At 44.3% G+C, this 27,228-nt stretch overlaps 1 protein-coding gene across 3 annotated transcripts in view; it reads left to right on the top strand.

The window, feature by feature from the left end:
* The window catches only part of CLASRP (CLK4 associating serine/arginine rich protein), a 59,829-nt gene that overhangs the window by 13,459 nt on the left and 19,142 nt on the right, over nt 1-27,228 (top strand). For 2 of the 3 annotated variants that reach the window (XM_068250885.1, XM_068250884.1), the window contains exons 3-15: nt 1,369-1,466; nt 1,551-1,652; nt 1,756-1,835; nt 4,799-4,883; nt 7,109-7,251; nt 8,290-8,386; nt 14,078-14,156; nt 14,354-14,427; nt 17,572-17,613; nt 17,701-17,907; nt 19,741-19,992; nt 20,102-20,260; nt 21,996-22,035. In XM_068250885.1, coding sequence (XP_068106986.1) covers nt 1,369-1,466; nt 1,551-1,652; nt 1,756-1,835; nt 4,799-4,883; nt 7,109-7,251; nt 8,290-8,386; nt 14,078-14,156; nt 14,354-14,427; nt 17,572-17,613; nt 17,701-17,907; nt 19,741-19,992; nt 20,102-20,260; nt 21,996-22,035 — 1,458 coding nt within the window. Of the gene's footprint in view, nt 1-1,368; nt 1,467-1,550; nt 1,653-1,755; nt 1,836-4,798; nt 4,884-7,108; nt 7,252-8,289; nt 8,387-14,077; nt 14,157-14,353; nt 14,428-17,571; nt 17,614-17,700; nt 17,908-19,740; nt 19,993-20,101; nt 20,261-21,995; nt 22,040-27,228 lie in introns of all 3 variants that reach the window. The other variant, XM_068250886.1, reaches the window with a different exon arrangement.

Here is a 27,228-nt window from a genome sequence, read left to right as displayed (position 1 = left end):
AGTACTGCTGCCGCTGTGCGTGTGCGCTCCCGCGGGTGCACATGCGCGCTCCCGCGGGTGCACGTGCATCCCCATGCACGTGCCTGTAAAAATAGTGAGAAAAAAGAACCCCCCCCCCCCCAAAAAAAAACACCTTTATTTCCAAATGATGTATTGTCACCAAACTTTGTACTAGGGACATAATTTAAAATCTTGTGGCAGGGCAAATAGGCAGATCAAGTGTGTGGGTTTTGTGTACAATAGCAGTGTTTATATTAAAACCATAGGGGAGGAAATTGGAGAAATAGTGTATTTTTTCATTTTTTCCTTGTATTCCCCTTTAAAATAGAGAATAAAGTAATTACTGAAAACAAATATCAACCCCAAAAAGCCAAATTGGGGGTGAAAAAAAAAACAAGATACAGATCATTTCATTGTGATTAGTAGTGATTACGCTATTGGCAAATGAAAGGGATGAGCACGGAAAGGTGAAAATCGCTCTCATCCGTTAGGGTAAAAACCGCCTTGGGGTAAAGTGGTTAAAGGATACCTGAAGTGACATGATAGGCATGGGTATGTACAGGGCATAGCACACAAATAACTATGCTGTGTTCCTTTTTTTTTCTTTCTCTGTCTGAAAGAGTTAAATTTCAGGTCTCGTAAATGGCTGGCTCAGTCCTGACTCAGACAGGAAGTGACTACAGTGTGACCCTCACTGATAACAAATTCCCCTTTTTATCTTTCTTGCTCTCAGAAGCCATTTTCTGCTAGGAAAGTGTTTATAGTTGGAATTTCTTATCAGTGAGGGTCACACTGTAGTCACTTGCTGTCTGAGTCAGGACTGAGTCAGCCACTTACATACCTGATATTTAACTCTTTCGGGCAGAGAAAGGAAAAAAAGGAACACAGCATAGTTATTTGTGTGCTAGGCACTGTACACACACGTCTATCTCATCATGTCACATGTCACTTCGGGTATCCTTTAAATGAAACCAATATGGCAGCCTCCATATCCCTCTCGCTACAGTTTTCCTTTAATGCAGCCTGTTCACCTAAAGGTTTAATCTCCTTTCTCCAGGATAGAGCAGAGTGGGTTGTTTTTGAAAAGACCTCCATATCATATGGTACTTAAAAATTTTGAATTAATTTGTGAGAGCTTGCAAGAGTCACTGCATGAAAGATACAATTCTGTACCGTAATTAAGGAAATGGTAAGAACAAATATGATGGTATTATAACTCAGTAGAATTCGGCTCTAAAATCAGGCATGTTTACAGTTCTTCAACTATATTTTTACATGTTCAGCATGCATGCCTAGGTATAGTTCTAAACTGTAATTATACAGAAAGAACTAGAATAGATGCTAAAACAATCTCCATCTCTCCTACAGAAAAAGGATCCTGCTCAGTTCCTTCAAGTCCATGGAAGATCCTGCAAGATCCATCTGGATTCCGCCGTGGCTCTGGCAGCGGAGAGTCCTGTTAACATGTGAGCATTCTTACAAAGATGAGCTCATTACATAAACTCACATCAAGCAAAATTGCAGAGTTTAAATGTCTTCTCCTCCTGTAGGATGCCATGGCAAGGAGACTCTAACAACATGATTGACCGCTTTGATGTACGAGCCCACCTGGACTATATTCCAGAATACAAGCCCCCCCTTCTTACAACAATGTGAGTTAAGTTACATAACTGATAACATTCTCACAGCAAAAAAAGTCTTATAAAGGATGTATGCAGTAAACAAACCAATTATCTTCTTTATTCAATTCTTTAGCTCCCCCGAGCAGGATGCTGATGACCGAAAGTGTAATTATGAGCGATATCGGGGCTTGGTTCAGAATGACTTTGCAGGGAGTGAGTATTTTATCATTTCATTATTGGGGGGGGGGCAGCTTTACACATGGAGTCAATCAAGCATGATTTGCAAAATAAAGGAAACCTGAAATAACTTACCTGGGGCTTCTGCCAGCCCCCTGCAGCCTCATGTGCATTCGCTGTCCTCTGCCGCGGCTATTGTTATAACCGACTTATAAGTCGATGGCTACAGCACATGCGCGGCCCTGGCATCCTTCTCGCACTCCTGTTGGCGGTAGCATCCTGCTCAGTATGAGAAAATCTCTACTTTGCCTGCACAGGACGCTCCCAGCGACGGGAGCGCAAACGAGGATGCGTGCGGCCAGGACCATGCAGGTGCAGTGGCCACCGACTGGCAGAATTGAAACTGAGTCATGGCGGGGGACTGGAGGATCGTTCCTTGACTGCACAGGAGGCTGGCAGAAGTCCCAGGTAAGTGAAACTCTTTCCCCCCCCCCCTTATTTTAGGTTTCCTTTAAGTAAGTGTGATTGGTTGCAACAAGCACAAATACTTCCCACCGAGGTTACAGTTTGACCAGGGAGAGGCTGTATTTTCACTGTAAACGGATGTAAGAATAACATTGAAGACAGACATGTAGCAATCATAAAATAGTGAAAAACATAAACACTCCTAGCAACTATAAATATGACAAGGATCAAATGTTGCTGTGCAGTGTAACTGCCAAAAGTACTATGGATCGGACAAAACCGCCTGCTATCAGTCACTTGTCTAGTCGTTTATCACACATACACATTGCCCATCTATCGTCCAACAGACTAAGTTTGGATGATAGTTGGACAAAAAAGTAGCATGTGTGTTGTGCCTTAACCACTTAACGACCGCCTAACTCCGATAGGCAACGGCAGGTCGCTGTGGTGTTTCCATGGAAACGAGCATGTGGCCATTCCATGTCGGCTCACGGAGGGTGTCTCCGCGAACAGCCTGCGAGCCTCCGATTGCGGCTCGCAGGCGAAATGTAAACACGCGCCGAAGAAATCCCCAGTGTTTACGTCGCACGGCGCTGCTGTGTCAGCAGCGCCGTAAAGGAGATCGGTGATCCCCGGCCTCTGATTGGCCGGGGATCGCCGGTATCTGATAGGCTGAAGCCTATCAGAGGCGGTACAGGACGGATCGCCGTCCTGTGCCGCCCACAGACAGTAGGAGAGGGAGGGGGAATAGCGCTGCGGAGGGAGGCTTTGAGGAGCACCCCCGCTAGGCACAAGGCGGTGATCAGGACCCCCCCCCCCCCAGCAGTCTGATCGCCCTGCCTAAAACCTGATCTGTGCTGCTGGCTGAAGAGCCCATGCAGCACAGATCAACCAAAACACCCCTGGTCCTTAAGTGGTTAACAAGGTAGTCTTAGGTCATCTTATAATTGTGATCTCATTTAATGTATCTGTACTATTAAAAACATTAGTAAAAAAAATCTGTTTATCTCCCTCTCTCTCCATCTCTCTCTGTTACTGATTAAAGCGTGTCTAAACTTTGAGTTTATGTCAGCACTGATGGTATTCTGCTTTTCATTATGCAAATCTGTTAACATAAAAGGTGTGATGTTTTTGTAAAATGTAAATCAAAAACAGAATGCAAAAATCTGGCAATCTTTTAAACCTTGGGGATAGCTGCTAGTAGAACATCGGTTCTGACTGCAATTTTGCCGATAGATGCCACTGATGCCCATATTGGCCCCACTATGGCTGCAATTAACATTGTGATCTATGTGACACCCATGTTACTAATGCGCCGTCAGAGACAGATTTACCTGATTTGCCCTCATTCAGTCTGTGCATCCCTCTATGACAGCGTGAACATGCACCTGATTATGGCATTCCGGGTTTTTTTGTAGCACTTCCCCCATTAAAGGGCAGCAGGGACTGCCCTGCAAGAAGAGGTTGGCTTTACATTTGTCCTTGAAGAGCCCTGGGGGACCAAGTTTAAACATGCAGGCCACAAGATTTTTTATGTCCCATATAAATGTAAACCTTGCTCAGTGACACACCTACAACTGCTTTCTGGAACTAGACACCCACCAAACATAGTCCATATTCAATTCCCCTTCAAATACATGCATTTCCTCCAGCTGCCACAGGTGTTTCTGGGATACTTCCCAGCTACAGTTATCAAACATTAAAGCGGATCCGAGATGAAAAACTAAATATAACAAGTGACTTGTCTATATATCTTATCTAAAGTTTAGATAGTTTACACAGCAAATCTATCTTCAAACAGCTTCAACAGTATATTAATATTTTTTCCTGTGATACAATGGGAGCAGACATGTTTTCTGCTTGTCACTATTACACAACACAGGCAAGCTTATCTGTATCTAGGCATGCTAATCTGCATATTCTGTGAAAACTCCACTCTTATCTCCTCCATTACACAGGCAACTGATCTGTATCTGCACTGCAGCTCTCAGATTGTGAAAACTCTGCCTCTGAAATCTATAGCTAGTAACACCTTTTTCACCTGCCAAGACTGAAATCCCACAATCCTTTGCAAGCGCCAAGGCACTCTGGAGAAGCTGTGGGTGTGGTTTGTTTAGTTTATAGGAAATTAGGGTATTAAAACAAAACAAAACAAGTATTTGGCTTGAGGAATGCCCTATAAACTATATGTAAGGAACACAATTATGCAAGGAGTAAAAGTTCATCTCGGATCCACTTTAATGCCAGTTGGTCTATTCTTCTGCACTGAGTAGTGGCTAATTGATATTTCATGTCTTGGTATGGTGGAGATTATAGCTACTGGTAGATAGCAGATCAGAGATGAAAGAACACTAGAGGGCCTGCAGGGGTTCATGCAGCAGCATTTGTAATTGCCCATCCTGTAACTGGAACAAAGTGGGTAGATGGTCATTGCACATATTGTACTCTAAATTATGTATAGCATGATTACAGGTAACATTGACATTTAAGTCGCAAATATGCAACGCAGTATTTTTTATTCTTGCGTCCTACAGTTTCAGAAGAGCAGTGTTTATACCAGATCTATATTGATGAGCTTTATGGTGGCCTTCAGAGACCTGGGGAAGATGAGAAGAAAAAGTAAGTTCTCTACTTATTTAAATCATGCGCTAAAACAGAGCTTACATTTAGGCTGGTATCTAATGAAGATTACGTTACGTTATTAAAGGAAATGTCCAAGGAATTGTTTTTCAAGGCAGTCTTACCTTGGTCAGTAGCCCATGATTTTTTTTTTTCCATCTGACCAGTGTGATTAGATTGCTCTGTTTCAGGACCTAACCCCCCAGGTCAGAGTCCCCCCCCCCCCCCAACTCAGAAGAGTTTGACCCCACGCAGGCGCAGTTCATTTTTTGCTGGAGTATATGGAACGCAGGCACTGACATGGGAGGCTACAGAGAGGTCAAGCAAAAGGGGGAAAGTACGCGATGAGAGGGCGGACGTGAATCGTCCATGTCCGCCGTCTTATTCAGTGCACAGGCGCTACCCAAGGTTAGATCGAAGCCTGCGCCAAACAAAGAAGGAAGAGTGACATTAACTTCCTGGGGCCAAAGTACTTCGGTGTCACAGGCAAATACTGGAGTGATTTACTCCCGAACGGCGGGAGTAAAAGGAAAAATAATGCAGTTCACTTTTTTTCATCTCGGATATTCCCTTTAAGTAGCTGGTGTGGTATTATCCTAAGCTCTTAGCTTTTTTAAGTGCTTTAGAAAACATGACTGTATTTGTCCCAAGTTGGGTCGAATAGCTCAGAGACGCTCTTTTACATAGATAACTGAAGGTTTTTTTTTTTTTTTTTTGCGCTCCTTGTACTGCATAACCATATGAGACTCTCTTCTTTGCTACTAATGTCCTATTTCTTAGGTGTACTACACATACAATTCATTTTCTCATAAGTTAATTTTTGCTTTAGGTTTGCTTTAAAGGACTTACGAGACCTGATTTGTAAAAAGTAAATAAAAAAAGTTAGATACCTGTGTGTGTTTGCAAGGCATGGAGGACGCCGTCCGCGCCCTCCATGCCGTTCCGCCGGGTCCCCGCTGCTTAATATCCCCCCGAACGTCCCCCGACCGCACGGCCCGGGTCGGGCTCTCCAGCCTTCACAAAAATGGCCGCCGGAGCTGGCCGCGGCTGCGCAGTCCGCATAGCCGCGAGTGCGGCTGCGCAGCTCTAAGGCCAACTCCCCGATCCACGCTACTGTTACGTGGATCGGGGGGTTAGCCTTAGAGCTGCGCAGCCGCACTCGCGGCTATGCGGACTGTGCAGCTGCGGCCAGCTCCGGCGGCCATCTTTGTGAAGGCTGAAGAGCACGGGCCGGGGGACGGTGGGGGGGATATTAAGCAGCGGGGACCCGGCGGAACGGCACGGAGGGCGCGGACGGCGTCCTCCGTGCCTTGCAAACACACACAGGTATCTAACTTTTTTTTATTTATTTTTTACAAATCAGACCTCGTAAGTCCTTTAAGGTCCGAAAACACCAAATTGCTGTTTTATTTTTAAATGTTGTATAATATACACAGGGTAAAAAAAGACTGTATCTTACTTAACGCAGAGAGAGCCAGTGGAACGAATAACTCTGGTACGTTATGTAATCACCAAGAGTGAATGCCACAGAAATGGTACTTTCACACTAACCTGTTGTGTTGTTGGAATGTATGGAGTCCAGTGCAGTTGTGCCTGCCTTGTATAAGTAGAACCTTCCTCAGAAACAAGACCAACATATACCGAAGCTGTGGCTCACATAGTACCCACTCTCTTCATACCTGATGACTAGGTGGAGACTGAAATCAGAAGTGGCCATTTTATGATGGAAGGAGATGACAGTGGGAGTGGTAGGAAAGGGGTGTATGCTGGCCCAATATGGGCCTACTAATGACAGCCAGCTTGCTGAAAGCTGCACAGTGCTTGAGGGACACTTGGAACCTGTAGGCCACTGGTTAGACACTTGAAATTGGGCCAGTATGGAATTGAGGTTGTATTTCTTTATGTATTTAGTATACCTATTTAATGTGTTAAAACCTATGTATAATGTTGCTGTTCGAATCCAGGTTTTCTTATTCATATAATGCTGTCCAAAGCAGTCCAGCACCTTTGTCCTGAGAGGGTCGCCGAGCTGCGTTCCACATCACACTTCACATGACTGATACTTCCTCCTTCCAAGCCGGAGCTTCGTGACTTTCTCTGGAAATCAAGGCGCTGAAGTGCATTGGATGGCATTAACGGAAACTCTGATTCGAACAGCAACATGGTTTATGTATATAAAGCCTGGACATAGACAAATGAGACATTTTAATTGCATTTCTTTGCAGGCTAGCAGAGAAGAAGGCCACTATTGGATATACTTATGATGACAGCACAGTGGCTGACTTAGGAGACTCTCCGGAGAAAGGGGAGGAGGAAGACTCTGATGATGAAAGCAAATCTGATGAAGATGAAATCATCCCAGATATAGGTTGGGTTGTTTGTTACGTCCTAATGGGATCAATACACAAAAATCCACTTTTTATGAACATCAAACTATTTACCTGAAAAGGTAGGTAGGGAAACAAACTCTTTCCAGTCAGAGAAATAGGACCGTACCGCATTTCATTTGGCCGGGTGGAAAGCAAATGGCTTGTGTATTATCAGAATTTTTTTGTATATTCTGACATTGCTTTATGCATGTCCTGCTGTGCGACTCTTAATTTCTTCCTTTAGAAAAGACCAGGAGCTCCACCTCAGAGTGTTTCACCCTTTCCCAAGCAGATTTCTCCTGCGGCAGCTGTGATGATTTCTGAAAGCTTTCAGAAAACACAGAAAAAAGCAGCAGAAATGAGGGCCTGTTGACATCCACTTTGGTTAATTATCAAAGTGTATGCATTTTTTATTTATTAATAAAATGATCATTGAGGTGCCCTTTTCACAATTCAATTGTAATTCAACAGGAAAAGTCGTGCATACAGCATTTTTCTTGCTTTTTTTTTTTTTTTTTTTTTTTTGAAAGATCATGATTAATTTTAAAACAAGTTGTTTTGCAGGTGAGAGAATCGCGATACACCCGTGGGTGCCATTTGAGGGGGGGGGGGGGTCGGGAGTAGGATGGTGTCGGTCTGAGGGTTGGAACGTGGGCAGTCAAAGTGGGCAGTCAAAGTGATTTAAAGGAACCTAGAGACGTTAACTTTTACAGATTGAATACTTACCCAAGGCTTTCTCCGGCCCCATAAGCTCATCTAAGTCCCAAGCCGTCCTACCACTGTCTGCCGTTCAGCCGCGATCAGCCCCGGTAACTGGCTAAGTCGCACCTGTCCGGGTCTACCGTGCATGCGCAGAAGACACCTTTTTATGTGTCCTATGTACATGTGGTTAATTGGAGTGTGTACTTCAGTAAAATCCCAAGTTACTTTGGCCACTCCCTCCCCAAAAGAGCTCATTCATCCTAGGTCAGGAGCAAAGCAGCTGTTTTGTTGATCTATTACCTGACTGGAGGGCTGACATGTTTTATCTTTGGCAGATGTGGAGGTGGATGTAGATGAAGTCACAGAAGAACAGGTTGCTGATCTGAACAAACAAGCTACCACTTATGGAATGGCTGAGGGTGACTTTGTACGGTAAATACCTCCTCAACAATACACTACCTTATATTAGCAGTGGTTTCACTGAGAATCAATACCTTGTTCAACATTGGGTGTGCATGAAAATGTTGTGATGTATGTAGTCTAGTCTGTTAATTTTTTATTATACTTGTTTGTTTGTTTTTAACGTAAACATGTTTTTTAGGAAAAAAGAAACCCATCCAATTAAAAAAAAATCAGTTACCTCCCTCTGAAATAAAAATGGCAGCAATTTATATATTCCACTTGAAAATCAACAGTTGAATTTTGATTGGCTATTATAGGCTCCACCCACTTCCCTGAATATTTATCAGTCACCCAGTGACCATCTGGGCAAAGTTTGAGAACCCTGCCATTAACACTGTAATGCTGGGCATACACCTATACAATTATGCGCCGGATCGAGCTGCTGGCTCGATGCCGGCGCATCCCCGCTCGTCCCCGCCGGCGCTCCTTATCAGCCGTTCGATTCCCCGCTATTGTTCTCCGGCGGGGATCGAGAGGGGAATCTATCCAGCAGGTCATCAGACCTGTCGGATATTATCAATCGAGCCATCAGCGGCTCGATTGATAAGGAAGCAAAATTCAGTGTATGCCCAGCATTAGAATGGCTGCAGTTTATATTTTTCCAGTGAAATTTGTTTTTGGCTCTGCCCACTTTTTGTAACCTGGACACACAGTCACTCAATGACCAAGTTTGTGATCTTTGGGGTCCTTGACATCAATAATTTGTATTTTCCCAGTGAAATGAAACAAATGTGATTGGCTGTTTTTGGCTCCACCTCCTTTTCTGAATTTGAATCCCAGTCACCCAATGACCGACTGTACCAGGTTTTAGGCTTGTGCCATTAACAGTGCAAGAATGGCAGCAATTTTAATATTCCCCTTGGAAATCAACAGGTGAATTTTGATTGGCTTTTTTAGGCTCCACCCACTTTTCTGAATATTAATCCCAGTCACCCAGTAACCAACTGCAAAGTTTGAGAACCCTGCCATTAACAGTGAAGTAGGGCTGCAGTTTACATTTTCCCAGGAAATCTGTTTTTGACTCCACCCACTTTTTGTAACCTTGATACACAGATACTCGAGGACAAAGTTTTGAGCTTTCGGGTTCCTGGCATCAAAATTGTGTGAATGGAAACCGCTTATCCAGCAAAGAAATCTGATTAGCTGTTTGTGGCTCCACCTCTTTAGTGAATTTGAACCCCAGTCACTTAAAGTGAACCGAGCATCATTTTTAACACCCAGTGCAGCTCTATAGCAAATTAAAAATGCGTTGTAAAAATGTGGTTTATTATAAAAAAAACTTTCAATTTACCTCATTTTTTTACATCTAAGGGTTAAAATAGCCACTTTGTCTGTCCGTAAAGGACCTGCGATCGCTGAGCAGCAGATTGTGGAACACAGATAAGAAATCACCTCATTAGACTTAACTGACCACAAACAAACCTCCATTGTACTTCAAACAGAAAACATCAGTTACAGTTGAAGAATTTCACACCTAGCCTGGACAATGCTAGTTGTAAAACAGCAGGGGTTGAGCTTCTGAACAATGGCAGCCCTTGTGGCTATTTGAAGCCAGGAGCTGCTTAGTTCACTTTAATGACCAAATGTAGCACGTTTGAGGCCTCTGCCGTTAACCGTGTAGGAATGGCAGCAGTTTCAATATTCCCCTTGAAAATCAATAAGTGAATTTTGATTGGCCACCTACTTTACTGAATATTAATCCCAGTCAACCAGTGACCAACTGTGTCAAGTTTGAGAACCCTGCCATTAACAGTGTAAAAATGGCTGCTGCAGTTTATATTTAGCATGTAAAAAGTTGTTGTTGGCTCCACCCACTATTACTAACCTTGACATACAGTCACTCAATGACCAAGTTTATGAGCTTTGGGGTATTTGGCATCAATAAGTTGCATTTCCCCATTGAAATCAAATAAATCTGATTAGCTGTTTGTGGCTTGCCCCCTTTTCAGAATTTAAACCCCAGTCTCCCAGTGACTGACTGTACCAGATTTGAGGCCTCTGTCATTAAGAGTGTAAGAATGGCAGCAATGTTAATATTCCCCTTGAAAATCAATAGGTGAATTTTGATTGGCTGTTTTAGGTTCCACCCACTTTCCTGAATAATATTAATCCCAGTCATCCAGTGACCAACTGTGTTAAGTTTGAGAACCCTGCCAATAACCAAATGTCTGAAATCAATCTAACAAATCTGATTGGCTGTTTGTGGTTCCACCCCTTTACTGAATTTGGACTCCAGTCACCCAACGACTGACTGTATCAGCTGTGAGGCCTCTGCTATTTACAGTGTTAGAATGGTAGCAATGTAAATATTCCCCTTGAAAATCAATAGGTGAATTTTGATTTGCTGTTGTAGGCTCCACCCACATTTCTGAATGTTTCAAGTTTGAGAACCCTGCCATTAACAGTGTAAGAATGGCTGCAGTTTATATTTTCCTAGGGAAATTTGTTTTTGTCTCCACCCACTTTTTATAACCTTGTCACAGTCACTCAATGACCAAGTTTTGAGATTTCAGGTTCCTGGCATCAAAAATGTGTGAAAGGAAGCAGTTTATCCACCAAGAAAATCTCATTGGCTGTTTGTAGCCCTTTAGTGAATTTAGACCCCAGTCACCCAATGACTGACTGTAGCAAGTTTGAAGCCTCTGCCATCAACAGTGTAAGAATGGCAGCAGTTTAAATATTCCCCTAGAAAATCAGTAGGTGAATTTTGATTGGCTGTTTTAGGCTCCACCCACTTTCCTGAATATTAATCCCTGTCACCCAGTGACCAAGTGTGCCAAGTTTGAAAACCCTGTGATTAACAGTGTAAGAATGGCTGCAGTTCACATTTTCCCATTTAAAATGAATGGCTGAAATTTGATTGGCTGTTTTATGCTCCGCCCACATTTCATGGATTTGTAACCTCGGTCACCAAGTGACCAACTGTGCCAAGTGTGGGGACTCTGGCTTGATTACTGTGAGAATGGCAGCCTTTTACATTTTTTACATTGACATGAATTGGTGAAATCTGATTTGCTGTTTGTAGCTCCGCCCAGGTGTGCAGGGGGGACGCAAGACCCCCATAACATATCATTTCAGGTAGTAAGGGATCTGTATACCAAGTTTTGTTGAAATCGGGCCGTTTTCTAGACACACACTCTCACTCACACACTCTCTGTCTCTCTCTGTGTGTCTCTGTGTGTATATATATTTCTATCATCTAAAGTTTAGATGGTTTACACAGCAAATCCAGCTGCAAACAGCTTCAACAGTATATACTTATTTCTCCCTGTGATACAGCAAACACAACAAACAAACACAGAACAATTTATATCGCGCTTTTCTCCTGGCGGACTCAAAGTGCCAGAGCTGCAGCCACTAGGACGCGCTCTATAGGCAGTAGCAGTGTTAGGGAGTCTTGCCCACTGTCTCCTACTGAATAGGTGCTTGCCTACTGAACAGGCAGAGCCGAGATTTGAACCCTGGTCACCTGTCAGAGGCAGAGCCCTTAACCAATACAATGATACAATGAGAGCAGCCATATTCTGCTTGTCATCATTCACACAGGCACGCTGCTCTGCATCACCACCCCTCAACCCCCCCCCCCCCCCCCCCCCCCCCGTAGCCCTGTGCGACTCAGTTGGGAGTCGTGTGCAACTTTGGGTCCATCTCGATCACACGCCTGTTACTGTGAGCTTTCTGTGCACGCACGGTTCATTCTTTCAAAAACCACTCATGCGCAGAATGCTTATGGCAACATACATCTGGTCGCGCTGCTAACGGAGCCACCAGCAGGAGAACGGAGGGGACCCAGAGGATGCTTAGGGATCTCACGGGCTACAGGGGCTGGAGGAAGACCCCAGGTAAGTTCAGTATTCCATTTTTAGGTCTGTTCAGGGTTCCTTTAAACAGGCGCCCTTTTGCCATGGAGACCCGATGCTGGAAGTGGCGATTTAGTGAGTGTTAACCCGCTCATATAGCCTCTCACAATTGCAGGGAGGGAGTAGAAGAATCCGTCCGCCCAGCGGCGGGCCCGGATTGACAGCCTGTGTGGGCAGGCTATTTTCCGGGGGCCGTAGTTAGTGCTGGGTTTGGAGAAGGCCCATGTAAATAAAAATCCACTTGTTGAGGAAGTGGGAGAGAGCACTAAAGCAGTAGGGTCAGCCATACTATGTCAGGGAAAAAAACACATACCTATCGGTAGATAAATACTTGATCTACTTACATAACACATGTATTGTACTGTCCACGTTTTGATTTCAGTGAATGTTATATAGTAAATTAAGATAATTCTGTTCCTGGTGGGGGCCATGTCTTTTGCCCACAGATAAGGCTAACTTGTGATGTAATTTCTGCCCTTTACTTTTTTTCTTGTCTCCTCCAATGGCTGAGTCACCTCAGCCTTGCTTGTAAAGACAAGTAGGTAGGGGATCAGGTTTCAGATAAGCAGCTGGCAGGGAAATAAAGGGAAGAGGAGGAATATATTACAGATAAAAAGAACCCCCAGCATGCAATTCTTTGGCACCGACTACTAAAGAGCCAGTGCTCCTTAAAGAGACACCGTAACAAAAATTGCATCCTGTTTTTTATCATCCTACAAGTTCCAAAAGCTATTCTAATGTGTTCTGGCTTACTGCAGCACGTTCTACTATCACAGTCTCTGTAATAAATCAACTTATCTCTCTCTTGTCAGACTTGTCAGGCCTGTGTCTGGAAGGCTGCCAAGTTCTTCAGTGTTGTGGTTCTGCTATGAACTCTCCCTTCCAGGCCCCTCTATGCACACTGCCTGTGTGTTATTTAGATTAGGGCATCTTCTCTCTTATCTTTTACAAGCTGGATAAATCCTCCTCTGAGCTGGCTGGGCTTTCACATACTGAGGAATTACATACAGGCACAGCTGTCTGCACTCTGCAGGAAGAAACAGCCTGACACTTCAGTGGAAGATAGCTGTAGGAGGAAAGAAACACACAAATGATCTCTTGAGATTCAAAAGGAAAGCTGTATACAGCCTGCTTGTGTATGGATGTATTTTCTATGTGTGGACATACTGTACATCAACCTACTTCCTGTTTTGGTGGCCATTTTGTTTGTTTATAAACAAACTTTTTAAAACTGTTTTTAACCACTTTTAATGCGTCGAGGAGCGGCGAAATTGTGACAGAGGGTAATAGGAAATGTCCCCTAACGCACTGGTATGTTTACTTTTGTGCGATTTTAACAATACAGATTCTCTTTAAGTATGTGATAACTCCAAATCATAACAGCAGAAAAAGTTTTGAATGCAGGATTAGTATCTTTATCACTTAATACACACAGACCAGTTGCTGTTGAAATTTGATTTTTATGGTGACAATACCGCTTTAAAGGGAACCTAAACTGAGAGGGATATGGATTTTTCCTTTTAAACAATACCAGTTGCCTGGCAGCCCAGTCTGACTTCATTCAGAGCACCTGATCTGCATGCATGTTCTGGGGCTGTGGCTGAAAGTATTAGACACACAGGATCAGCAGGAGAGTCAGGCAACTGGTATTATTTGAAAAGGAAAAATCAATAGCCTTCTCAGTTTAGGTTCCCTTTAAGGTCATAATTTTATTTTCTTACCTACTTTTTGTAGTTACGGTAATCTCTTCAGAGTAATGTCATAATTGATTCAATTTGCTTTTTTGTTTTTGTGTTTTTAGGATGCTCCGTAAAGACAAAGAAGAATCGGAGGCAATAAAACATGCTAAGGCACTGGAGGAAGAGAAGGCCATGTATTCTGTAAGGATCTGCACCAAACAGCAGCTCGACGTGACATGGTTCATTACAGCAGGCTGATAGCTTCAGCTAGTAACATGCCCATTTCTGCTCTGGGTTTTTCTTTACCAGTTTTTCAACTTACCATCTGTCTCCAAGCTTTTACTTGTTGCTTTTCTGTGGCTTTACACAGTGGTGAAATGTTCTGTATGTACTCCTAGGGACGCCGTTCCCGACGCCAGAGAAGAGAGTTCCGAGAAAAACGGCTGAAAGGCAGAAAGATAAGCCCACCAAGGTAAGAAGTGTGAACTTGGTTACACAAACCGCAGAAACTGGGTGTTATTAAAGATGAATTCCTTCAAGTGTAATTCCAGCCATTTCTGTGGACGCTGCTGAAAATGACTTTTGCATTCTATGTCCCACTGTCTCTATGGTAGGTAATATGTAGACAAGAGAAGTATAGATATTCATGTAAGTTGCCACAGGAGAATGTAGCTTACAATCTCAGGACGTAATAGCAAAGGTTTGCTTCCAAATGCATTTCTTCACATCTAAAATTGAAATCACTGACGCCAGCGGTTTTACATTTTTTGTGCGATTTTTATTTTTGTGCCGCCTGCGTACAGCAATTTTTTAATTTTTTTTATAAAGCGCTTTTGCAGAGCAATTCTGTTTTTTCATTTCCTCACGTCAGTCAGGAAGAACTCTCCCCCAGAAGTGAATAAATACAATTTATTTATTCATGAAAGTGCTGGGGAAATCGCTATACAAAGCGTTTCTTCAAGCGCCTTGTGATTTCTCTACACCTTCCTTTGAGGCAAATTGCCCCAAAAATGTTACAGGCAGCGCTTTGGTGAGCGGATCGGAATCTCACCGCTCAGATGTGAACTCTCTCATAGGGAATCATTGCACAAGCGCTTTTAGGGCAATTTTGCAAATCGCCAGCGCTTAAAAAAAAGGCAAACACTCTTAGGCCTAGTGCACACCAGAGCGGTTCTGCTGCGGTTTGTGATCCGCTTGCGGGTGCGGATCCGCTAGGGTAATGTATTTCAATGGGCTGGTGCACACCAGAGCGGGAGGCGTTTTGCAGAAACGCATACTCCCGGGCTGCTGCAGATTTTGGATTGCGGATGCGTTTCTGCCTCAATGTTAAGTATAGGAAAAACGCAAACCGCTCTGAAAAACGGCACTTCAGAGCGGTTTGCCAGGCGTTTTTTGTTACAGTAGCTGTTCAGTAACAGCTTTACTGTAACAATACATGAAATCTACTACACCAAAACTGCTACACAAAACCGCAAAATGCTAGCTGAAACGCTGCAGAAAAAGAAGAAAAAGCGTTTCAAAATCTGCTAGCATTTTGCGGATCTGCTAGCGTTTTTGGGTGTGCACCAGGCCATAGTGTGAACAAGCTCTAAGGCCTAGTGCACACCAAAAACCGCTAGCACATCCGCAAAATGCTAGCAGATTTTGAAACGCTTTTTCTGTAGCGTTTCAGCTAGCATTTTGCGGTTTTGTGAAGCGTTTTTGGTGTAGTAGATTTCATGTATTGTTACAGTAAAGCTGTTACTGAACAGCTACTGTAACAAAAAACGCCTGGCAAACCGCTCTGAAGTGCCGTTTTTCAGAGTTGTTTGCGTTTTTCCTATACTTAACATTGAGGCAGAAACGCATCCGCAATCCAAAATCTGCAGCAGCCCGGGAGTATGCGTTTCTGCAAAACGCCTCCCGCTCTGGTGTGCACCAGCCCATTGAAATACATTACCCTAGCGGATCCGCAACCGCAAGCGGATTGCAAACCGCAGCACAACCGCTCTGGTGTGCACTAGGCCTAAGGGAGTGTTTATATTTTAGTGGAGTTACACTTGCATTTGGTCACCCACTTCCTTCTCTTAGCTGAGAGGATCCCACTCTTCTGGAATACCTTCTGTTCTGTTGATTGATTGATGCCAGGTCTCCCTCTTATTATATAGTGGTTCCCAGGGCCCCTGCAGAGTTTTCTGTAGGGATTAAGACTGGAGTGCATGGAGTAAGGCCTCTTGCACACTACATGCGATTCCGATTTATTTTTTTTAATGATCCGATTTTTGATTCCGATTACATAAAGTACAGCATGCTGCTACTTTTTTTTAATCTGAATTAGTAATCTAATCTCATAAAAAAAAAGGGGGGAATTGCATGTACTGTGCAAAAGGTCGAATGGAGGAGGCGCCGGCCCAGGCAGGTGAGTTGTTATGCTGCCGAAAACTCTGCAGGGAGCTTAGGAACGTGTGTGTGTGTGTGTGTGTGTGTGTGTGTGTGTGTGTGTGTGTGTGTGTGTGTGTGTGTGTGTGTGTGTGTGTCTCTGTCATTTACCAGAAATAAAGGGGTCCCTACCATAATACCTTTTAATTAATTTTGACACTGTGATAGTGCAGTGTTTGAGCCTAGTTCTGGCATTCAGCCTAGTGCCAGGAGAAAGAAAAGCAAGGCTACTGCTACTCAACACATTGTTTTTTAACACGAATTGCAAAAAGGTTTAGAGTACCATAAAACCTTTTCACACACAAGTCAATTCAGCTTCATGATGCAAAACATTTAAATTTTGGTTGCACTTTCAATAATGAAACATTTAACGGTTGTTTTGGTTGCATGGACAGTCTGATAAACCTGGTTAACTACTAATGAAAGATTGCATACTTATTTTAACTAGCTCGAGACCACGAGACAGGCTGCTAAAGCCTGATGCAGTATAGTTTTAACTCTACCCAATCTCGTCCGTGGGACACGATTGTGCGTCCCATGGACACTCTAGACACCTGGTTCCGTACCTCGGTCAGGAGCAGATTTCATTCTCCTGACCCCCTGATCACTGTTAGCCAATCAGTGATTAGGAAGTGAATAATGAAAATAAAAGGCTTTAGCCATTAAGGGGCCAGAGCCCCGCAGTCCAGAAGCACTGTGCAAACCTTCACTGTCATTCATTGTGGTACGCATCCTTACATTTGGGGGTATGCGTTTAGACACTAAGAACAAAGAGTTTCTCCTTCCTGTGGACATACATCTGAACCATATCCTAGCTTACTCAGTCTAAGCCAGTGATGGCTAACCTTGGCACTCCAGCTGTGACAAAACTACAAATCCCATCATGCCTCTGACTCCCCGATGTATGCTTAGAGCTGTCAGTGTATTGCAATGCATCATGGGACTTGTAGTTCCACCACAGCTGGAGTGCCAAGGTTAGCCATCACTGGTCTAAGCCAAGGCTGGAGCAAAAACACTGGAGATGAACAACTAAAAATGCAAGCGCTTTTACAGATTAGGAATTGGGTCAAAAGCATGTGGGTAAAAATAGTGGGTTGTCATTTTTAATTTAAAAAATAAGATGTAACAAACCAAAATATTGTCAGCTTTTACAGCTTTGTTTATATTCTAAATTGCTTTCTTTTTTTCCCTTGCACAGTTACGCCAGGCGAGACAGTCCAACATATGATCCCTACAGAAGGTAAACTATATTAGCTGTGCAGTTCGTGACATAAAACGTGGCAATATTGGTTTCAAGTGTGCTGAGCTCTTCTTGTCATCTCTTTAGGTCCCAGTCAGAATCGTCTTCCGGCTCGCGCTCTCGTACCCCAACCCCAGGACGTGAGGAAGCAATTACTTTCATTACCAGCTTTGGAGGCAGTGAAGACGAATCTGCTTCTGGTCCAGCAACTCAGTCTTCCACAGCAACTGGCAACAAAAGGGCCCCACATGCACAGGCCCCTGGGACTTCTTCAGGTCGTAAAGAGGCCTCCCGGTCGGTAACTTTCGATTCTCCACAGACGTATGTCGTGTGGGTCGGCCTGTACGGGGGAGGGCGGGAGGCCCGGAGTCTTCTTCGTTAGAAGAGCCGGAACTCCCCAACCGGTAATTGGAATGGGGCAGTACTGCTTTTTGTTTGCGGCCCTACTTTTTCAATCATATTCATAGTGTACTATATGAATAAATATTTTTTTTCAGCAAAAGTAAGTACTTGTAGTGATACCACTTAGATGATCTCTTTATGGAGCTGATTTCAGGGTATAGTTGGGATAATGGGGGGTGGTGTTTAAGTGTTTTTGTTTGTTTTGTTTTTTTGCCCTTAGCAACCATGCAGAATTCAGTTTTTTGTTTGTTTTGTTTTTTTGCCCTTAGCAACCATGCAGAATTCAGTTGCTGTTTTTGCAGATGGATTTTAATTCTGAAGTTTGGTTTGGTTGCTACAGTCTTGCCCTAAACATGGGGACCAAAGTCATATCCTCTACTTTTTGCTTCATGTAGACCCATATCAAATCTATGCTGCAAATGGAAGCAGTGCTTACTGCCCTGTCCAGATCTGGACATCAAAGACCAGATGTATTGGTTGTACGGTGCAATATGTAATGTAATGCTTTATTTTCCCAATCAGTATGATAACTTAGATCGCTTGCATTTGTTTTAATGTGTACCTGACTGGTAAGAATATAATGTAAATGTAATTAAATGGACCACTTGTAAGTATGAGTTTTCAACAAGGTCATCTTATATTCAGCACCATTAATTAAGGCTGTAATTTGGGACAGTCTGCATGTTGGCTTCTAATAGGGGGTGGCTTTTTTGTCAAGTTTAAAGTGTACCTGAGACGACATAAAAAATAAAATGTACACATACCTGTGGCTTCCTCCAGCCCCCTGCAGGCTGACCGGTCCCTCGCCGCCGTCCTCCTCCACTGCCTCAATCCGCCGTTATGGGGTCCCAATAAGTGATCCAGTTGGCCGGCTGGGAATGCTCCCCGTCATGCTCCTGTGGCTGGGAGCGCTCCCAGTCATGCTCCTGTGGCTGGGAGAGCGTTGTGCCTGAGCAGTAGTGCTGCGCAGGTACAGAACGCTCCCGGCGACAGGAGCTTGATGGGGGGTGCGTGGCCATGCATGCTCCCTTACCGGGACCCATAGCAGAGGATCGAGGCAGTGGAGGAGGACTGCGAGGAACCAGTCAGCCTGCAGGGGTTGAAGGAAGCCCCAGGTATGTATACATTTTATTTTTTTATCTTGTCTCAGGTTCTCTTTAAATGCAGAATCTTGCCATTGGTTTCTAAATGATCAGTAAGCCTTCAATTCGGCTGCTATGACAGTGTTGTGGTATAGAGTAGTGTACATTTTTATGGAAGGAAAAACCTGATCTATCATGAGTTGATCAGGAAGTCTTGTTATGCCTAGGCACCGGTATAACGCTCTCTTGCAACGGCTTGTTCTGTCCTCTGAACATTGTGCTTGTTTACCGTTCATGGCAAATGTTTATATTTAACATTTCCAGCCATCTCTACTTATAGTCAGTAAATCTTGGCCAAGATGGAGGCGTTTGCAGGCTCACAAATGCCCATGTAAATGTAGCTTTATTGGCCTTATCAGTGTTTATCTGTGTATCAGGTATGGTTATTCCCCCTCCCCCTTTCATTTTGAGATGAGTAATAGAAGAGTATCGAAATTCATATTGTAACACATGTAATATAGTATACAGTACATAGCTGCATCATTTGAAATTGAAGTGCGTTGTCTTAGGTTAGGCTTGCTTTATGACCATTCTGTGGACTAATAATTTTGTCTTCTCTCATTTTTTCCTCTGTTTTTTTCAGACGTAGGTCAACTTCATCTTCCTCATCATCTTCCTCTTCAAGATCCAGAACATCTTCCAGGTCTCGGTCTAGCTCAAAGTCTAGGAGAGACAGCAGGAGGCGTAGGTCAGACTCTCGCTCCCGATCTAGAAGGTATTCTCGTAGCCCTGTAAGACGGTACACAAGTGGTGGAGGGGCAAGAGACAGCAGAAGGTACTCCAGGTCTAGGTCACCCGATCGCGATAGGCATTACGGAGGAAGACGTCGCTCCCGGTGAGTAGCAGATTCCGGAAATAAGCAATTGGTTTCTTTATAATACAGAATTCTAAAAAAAAATGTATGTACATTTCAAACTATTTGCTTTTTTTATCGACTCTTTTAGAAGTCGCTCTCGGTCTCTTGACCGTCATGGTCGTAGTGGAAGAAATAGTGGGCGCCCTCGTGGAAGTAGCCAAAGCAGTCTCTCAAGAAGTCCTTCTCCAAACCGAGAAAGAGGGGCAGGAAGGAAAGCATCCCCAGCTGTGGGGGAGCGATTGAAAAGGTAAGATTTAGGCAAATATTACATAGGGAAATCTATCAGTTCTCAACAAAACTAAGTAGAATGTCACTTTAAAGAAAACCTGCAGCGGAAAAAACCCTTCCCCGTCCTCCTTGGTCCCACGGTGGTGGCGATAAAGCTCCCGAACAGCGGGGCAGTACATATTTACCTTCCTGTCTCCAGCGCAGGTGCAGTATCGGCTCTCCGCTCGAAGATGGACGGAAATAGCCGATCGCTTATGGCCCGCTCTACTGCGCAGTAGAGTGGACCCGACGTATAAACATACATGTGTGGTACATTGGTCAGATTTTTGAAATGTTACAATCAGTCAGAAAAATTGATTGCAATTTGTGAATTGAAAAGATATTTAAAAAATTGGTATTGAACTGAAAATTGCTATAATAACAGTTTCACTTACCTGGGGCTTCCTCAAGCCCCCTGCACCTGTTCTGTCCCACGCCAGTCCTCTATGATCCTCCTTTCTCCTCCCACGGTGCAGTTTCGTTACTGCTGACTTCTAAGTCGACAGCAACTGTGCCTGCGCACCCCAAGACATGCATATTGCAAGATACGCATATCCCAAGATACTCGTGGTCTGGGGTGCGCAGGCACAGTTGCCGTGGACTTAGAAGTCGACAGTAGCGAAACTGCACCGCAGCGGGAGAACGGAGGATCATAGAGAACCGATGTGGGACAGGACGGCTGCAGGGGGCTTAGGGAAACCCCAGGTAAGTGAAACTGTTTGTTTTTATAGTAATCTTCACTTCCATTTTTAAGGACAGTGTGCTACATACTGCATACACTTACATGCTGCGCTGCTCACATTCGGGTAGATTCCCTAAACTGCAGTAAGCAAAATAACGTGCGTAGAGTTGTACGCACATGGAGTAGAGCATAAAGAGTTGCATCCTGCTTTACTCATTGTGTGGTAATACTTTACGCATGTTATTCTGCTTACCCCAGTTTAGTGAATAGATACCATTGTACCTTACTGTGGGAACTACCTTCAAGTCACATTTTTCAGGCCTCCAGGTTTTTGCACATTTGTTAGACTTGCACAAATCTTTTTGCCTGTCCTGGAATGGAATTGGGAATCCATAATCTTGTAGCCAGAGAACAGATTGGTCTTCTTCGCCATATTCCCATTTAACATGTTGCAAAGTCGGTGTAAAACCGATGCAGACAAATTTTTAGACGCATTGAAGCTTAATTTTTTTATTGGCTCTGTAAGTTTAACGATCTCTACTTTTAAGGGCCCTTTCACACTGTGCACATTGCAGATCGCAAGTGTTATGAGTGTGAACTGCATTGGAGACTAGACTTAAATTCAAATCCTACATGGAACGAGTTAGAATAATGCGATACGTTACAGCGCAGACGTGTTGACTGCCCCATACAATTCTATGGTCATTGAGCTGGCATGATGCAGAATTATTCTGCAACGGATGTGATGTGCGAGGGCCCTTAAAGGTGATTAAATCCAGGCTTTTAGCAGCAGTAGTGCTCACAAAGCCTGAATGCTGACTCGCCTCAATGCTTTAGGTCATTTATTTTAATTGACATTACAAGACAACCTTTTAAGCTGTCTAAGACCACCCCCAATTAAATGGGTAGAAGAATTGCCTTTAGCTAAACATTTCTCTAACCTTTTTGTGAAAATGTAAGTCTGCAATGAACTTGCAGAGTTCAAGAGTTTATACAATATAATTGAAATATCTAAATTTCTTTTTTTCCCCAGGCCTGAGCTTTCCGTTAACAAAGAGTGTGGACCATCCAAAGTCAGTAAGAATTTTACCGCTTTGTTAATTGACGCAGGATGCGGTGTTGTGTTTAGAGCCCAGGGCATGTATTGAACAGGCCATTTTATGCATTACCTCTGTGCAAATTGGTGTTGCCTGGTGACATTTTTAACCACTTGATGACCCAGCCTTTACCCCCCCTTAAGGACCAGCGCTGTTTTAGCTGATCTGTGCTGGGTGGGCTGTGCAGCCCCCAGCACAGATCAAACACCAGGCAGAGCGACCAGATCGCCCCCCTTTTTTCCCCACTAGGGGGATGATGTGCTGGGGGGGTCTGATCGCTCCTGCCTGCCTGGGTGTGGCGGGGGGGGCACCTCAAAGCCCACCTCCGTGGCGAAATTCCCCCCTCTCTCTCCTCCCTCCCTTCCCCGGAGATCCGAGGCTGCACAGGAACAAATCTGTCCTGTGCAGCCTCTAACAGGCTCCGGCCTGTCATGTGACAGCGATCCCTGGCAGCTGATTGGCTGGAGATCGCTGATCTGGTACAACGCTGCTACTGCTACAAATGTAAAAAAAGCGGATTATTTCCGCTTGTGTTTACATTTAGCCTGCGATCGGCGAGCCGCGATCGGCGGCCCGCGGGCTATCCACGGAGCCCCCCGCCGTGAATTGACAGGAAGCAGCCGCTCGCGCAAGCGGCTGCTTCCTGATTAATTAGCCTGCAGCCGGCGACACAGAACTGCGTCGCTGGTCCTGCAGCTGCCACTTTGCCGACGCGCGTTATGAGTGCGCGGTCAGCAAGTGGTTAAACTGCATTATATGTGCAGTATATGCATACTTCACATTCTCCTTTCAACCAAAAAGATGGCTGCCCCCATGAAATTACAAACATTTGCCTGTTCATTTAAAAGAGGGTGGGTAAGAGATTATATTACTTAGCTATTTTAATTAACATAGCTAAGGTAACTTAATGACAGTATGTTTGAGGCTGAAGTTTCTCTTGAACAAATTGTGAATTGAAACTGATCTACCTACAAGTGCAAGACATAACTGAAGCACATGCACAGCGGTAGTCCATCAGTGATTACCATCAGCTGCCAGTCAGTTAGATGAATCATAGTGTCCTCCTCAGTAAGCCAAATAGAACAGTTCTTGATCAAATAGGGTCGCAATATAATGCTTACAATATTATGATAAATGTCCAGCAAAAATTGTAATGAGCAGTAACACACAATGCTTCTAATGCTGGGAATACACGTTAAGTTTTTACTTTAGATAGATGGGTTCGATAGATAAATTCCAACCTGTTGGATCTGGTCGATTCTACTTTCGTTTCGATTCTCCTCATTCAAGTGAATGTAATTGATAAGAAAAGATAAGGAATCGAGAGGAGAATCGAGCAGTGAATCGAGAGTAGAATCGAACGAAAGCGAAAACGACGGCAAAAACGAACGCAAAAACGCATCGTGTATTCCCAGCATAAATGATTGGCTCCACACCTTGCTTATAATCCTTTACTGTGTAAATTCAGGACAGCAATTTGCACTAAGTTCATTCAATTTAGAGACCAATTATGACACACATGTCCACTCAAGCGGGCTGTGTGGAATCTTCCCAGAAGTACTTTTTTAATCTACCGGTAGATCGCAATCTACACAATTTGCACCCCAGTATGAAAGATCCGACAAAGGAGACCTGAACTGTTGAGCAATTAATTAGCCAAATCCATGCCATGCATGATCCATGCCATGAGGATCAAACAATCTGAAACAGTCTGTATGCATGTTGGATTATTATGGCTCTGTACAAATTAACAAGCTGACACATCATTGCATTCCAGCGGTTCTGGAGGTGTGTTTAGCTTCTAAGGGTACAATGGTTAATTTGCGTATATTCAGCAGTGATGCTCTGGGAGACATCTCAAGCTCACTCCAACCTGAATTATCGCAAATTCTTTCTGTTTTAAGAAAGCAAACTTTTGTATGTCTATTTTATTAACCACCTTAGTGGTATGCCCGACACTGTGTCGGGCATACCGCTCTCTGTCCCCAGGAGTCCCCCTTAATGAAATTATTTTCCTAAATTACTGTAAATCCTTTAGCTAGCACTAGGTTAGTTAGTAAAAGTGTCAGAACCCCCGGATCCCCCCTGGTTCCCCCGTTTATACATTACCCCCCCTGGATCCAGCGATCGCGCAGCCTCCCATCATAGCTCTGGTCTCTCTATGGGGAGGATCGGGTTTGCGCATGACGTCGGCGACATCATGTGCGATCCTCCCAATATTGAATACCGGAGCTGTCCAGTGAGGCTGCGCCGATCGGTGGATCCAGACTGGGTAATGTATAAACGGGGGAGCAGCGGGGATCGGGGGGTGCCCAACACCTTTACTAGCTAGCCTAGTGCTAGCTAAAGGGTTTAAAGCCATGTGAGAAAATTATTTTGCTATCGGGCAAAAAGTAACAAAACCTCCTGAGCGACGTAACGCTCAGAAGGTTAAAAATTGGGGCATTTACTTTTTAAAAGCTCAGCCATTGGTCCCCTAGTTCCCAAATGTTTAGAAAGTGTTGTTAAAGAAGGGATGTAACTCGGTGGGTAAAATTGCCCTTATAGTAATGTGTTGGAAATGCGTAGCAGGCAACAAATTCAAAATGAGCATGTTTCTGAAATAAGTATATCTCTCAGCTTCAACATTGCTTTGTTGCCTTTGTACTATTTTTAACTATATACAGGGTTTACAGGACTTGCAAATCTTTACATTTTTTTTTTATTTAAAACTTACACTAAACCTAACTAAATCCAAAATGAAACCAGGTTAATAGTTGCAATCGGTGTTCTCCCCAGATTTTTTTTTTCCATCTGGGTGGCATGAAAAAGTTGCCAGGTGGGGCACAATGGGGGAATGCAGGGCTGGTGCAACTCTGCTTACAGCTTCGGAGAAAGATGAGGAGGCAAGCCAATGACAGCCGGCTGCTCGCCAAAATTAGCCGGGTGGCGCATCAAGCTAAAAGAGCCTGGGGAGAACACTGAGTCAGGTTAATACGGGAATATTAACTGTAGCAGTAGAGTATTGTTCCGTGTTAGCCATAAGTAAAAGCAATATGTTTTGAGTCAGGATGATACCATTTATTAACTAACTTAAAGAGAACCCGAGGTGGGTTTGAAGAATATTATCTGCATACAGAGGCTGGATCTGCCTATACAGCCCAGCCTCTGTTGCTATCCCAAACCCCCCTAAGGTCCCCCTGCACTCTGCTATCCCTCATAAATCACAGCCACGCTGCTGACAAACAGCTTGTCAGAGCTGGCTGTGTTTATCTCTATAGTGTCAGTCTGCTGCTCTCCCCGCCTCCTGCAGAACTCCAGTCCCCGCCTGCATCCCTTCCCTCCCTGCTGATTGGAGGGAAGGGACGGGGGCAGGGACCGTAGCTATGCAGGAGGCGGGGGAGCAGCTGAGACTGACACTACAGATGTAAACACAGCCCCACAGCATGGCTTTGATTTATGAGGGATTGCAGAGTGCAGGGGGACCATAGTGGGGTTTGGGATAGCAACAGAGGCTGGACTGTATAGGCAGATCCAGCCTCTGTATGCAAATACCATTCTTTAAACACACCTCGGGTTCTCTTTAATAGAATAAGAGTAAGCAAGCTTTCGGCTGTATAGCCTTCGTTAGGATTTAAGTCTGATGAAGGCTGTTCAGCCAAAAGCTTGCTTACTCTTATTCTTTTAAAGGAGTCATCAGCGAACATTTAATAAAATAAGTGCTACTTACCGGGGGCTTCCTCCAGCCCCGAGCTCCCAGCATGTCCCTCACCGCAGCTCTCCCCGCAGCCGTTCGCCGCAGCTCCGTCCCGGTCCCCGGCGATGACGTCAGGGCAACCTCCAGGTCGGCCTGTACTGCGCCTGCACGAGCGTCGCTGTCAATCACAGCCACGTGTGCCGGAGCGGATTGCGCCTGCGCAGTCCGCTCCGGCCCACGTGGCGGTAATTGACAGCGCCGTAGGCACAGTACAAGCCGACCTGGAGGCCACCCTGACGTCATCGCCGGTGGCCGGGAGCGAGCTGCGGCGAATGGCTGCGGGGAGAGCTGCGGCGAGGGACATGCTGGGAGCTTGCGGCTGGAGGAAGCCCCTGGTAAGTAGCACTTATTTTTTTAAATGTTCCCTGATGACTCCTTTAAGTTAGCCAATAAATGGTATCATCCTGACTCAAAAGGTCTTGTGAATATAAACTGCTAGCAAAGTGGTGCATAAAATACCTATTTAATGGACTCTGTGACAGGTAAACTGTGCTTAAAGGGACACTACAGCGAAATTTAGGCTACTGTGATCTCCCAAGTAGCATGTTTCTATTAGGAAGAGCAACACATATTTGATAGTGTTGTTTTTACAAAGGTCATCTGAATAGGATTTCTAGCTCTCATACATATCTTGGCGTCGCTAATAAGGCAAGGGAAGTGACGTACTTTGTGTTCAGTTCTGCAGGCGAGCACAGCTACACAGTAGATTTTGGAAGCTTCAAAATGTAATTCCAGATATTATTGTCCTGATTACTTTAAGAGTTTGCTTTGTTGGTGTTCGGGATTTAGTTGTCATTAATGCAAACTTCAGCAATAGAATCTGAAGGTTTTATTTTTTTACTCCGTGAATTTACTCATTGACCAATCAGGAGTTTCCAAGATATAGGCTGATTAGTAGTGTTGCTGCTCGAATAATGCTGCACACAGTACATCATAACTCTCACCTGCAGATGGTCACAAGGCTGCCCTCCACGTTGTGCTTCACGTGATTCTGATGCTACGGAAGCACCACTGATGAGATCAATGGCAAAGTGAATGTTAATAGAGTTTAGATTCTCATCATCCATTTTTAGGGCTGGTGCACACCAAAACCCGCTAGCAGATCCGCAAAACGCTAGCAGATTTTTAAACGCTTTTTTTTATTTTTATGAGGCGTTTTGCGGATTGCTGCTGCGGTTTTCAGTATAGTAGATTTCATATATTGTTACAGTAAAGCTGTTACTGGACAGCTTCTGTAACAAAAATGCCTGCAAAACCGCTCTGAAGTGCCGTTTTTCAGAGCGGTTTGCGTTTTTCCTATACTTAACATTGAGGCAGAAACGCATCCGCAATCCAAAAAATGCCTCACCCAGGCATTTTTCGTTTCTGCAAAACGCCTGCCGCTCTGGTGTGCACCACCCCATTGAGATACATTGACCAAGCAGATCCGCAGC

Source organism: Hyperolius riggenbachi, chromosome 8 (genome assembly GCF_040937935.1).
Source record: "Hyperolius riggenbachi isolate aHypRig1 chromosome 8, aHypRig1.pri, whole genome shotgun sequence".
NCBI lineage: Eukaryota > Metazoa > Chordata > Amphibia > Anura > Hyperoliidae > Hyperolius > Hyperolius riggenbachi.
Note: the sequence above shows the minus strand (reverse complement) of the source record. Positions and strands in the feature narration are given on the sequence as shown.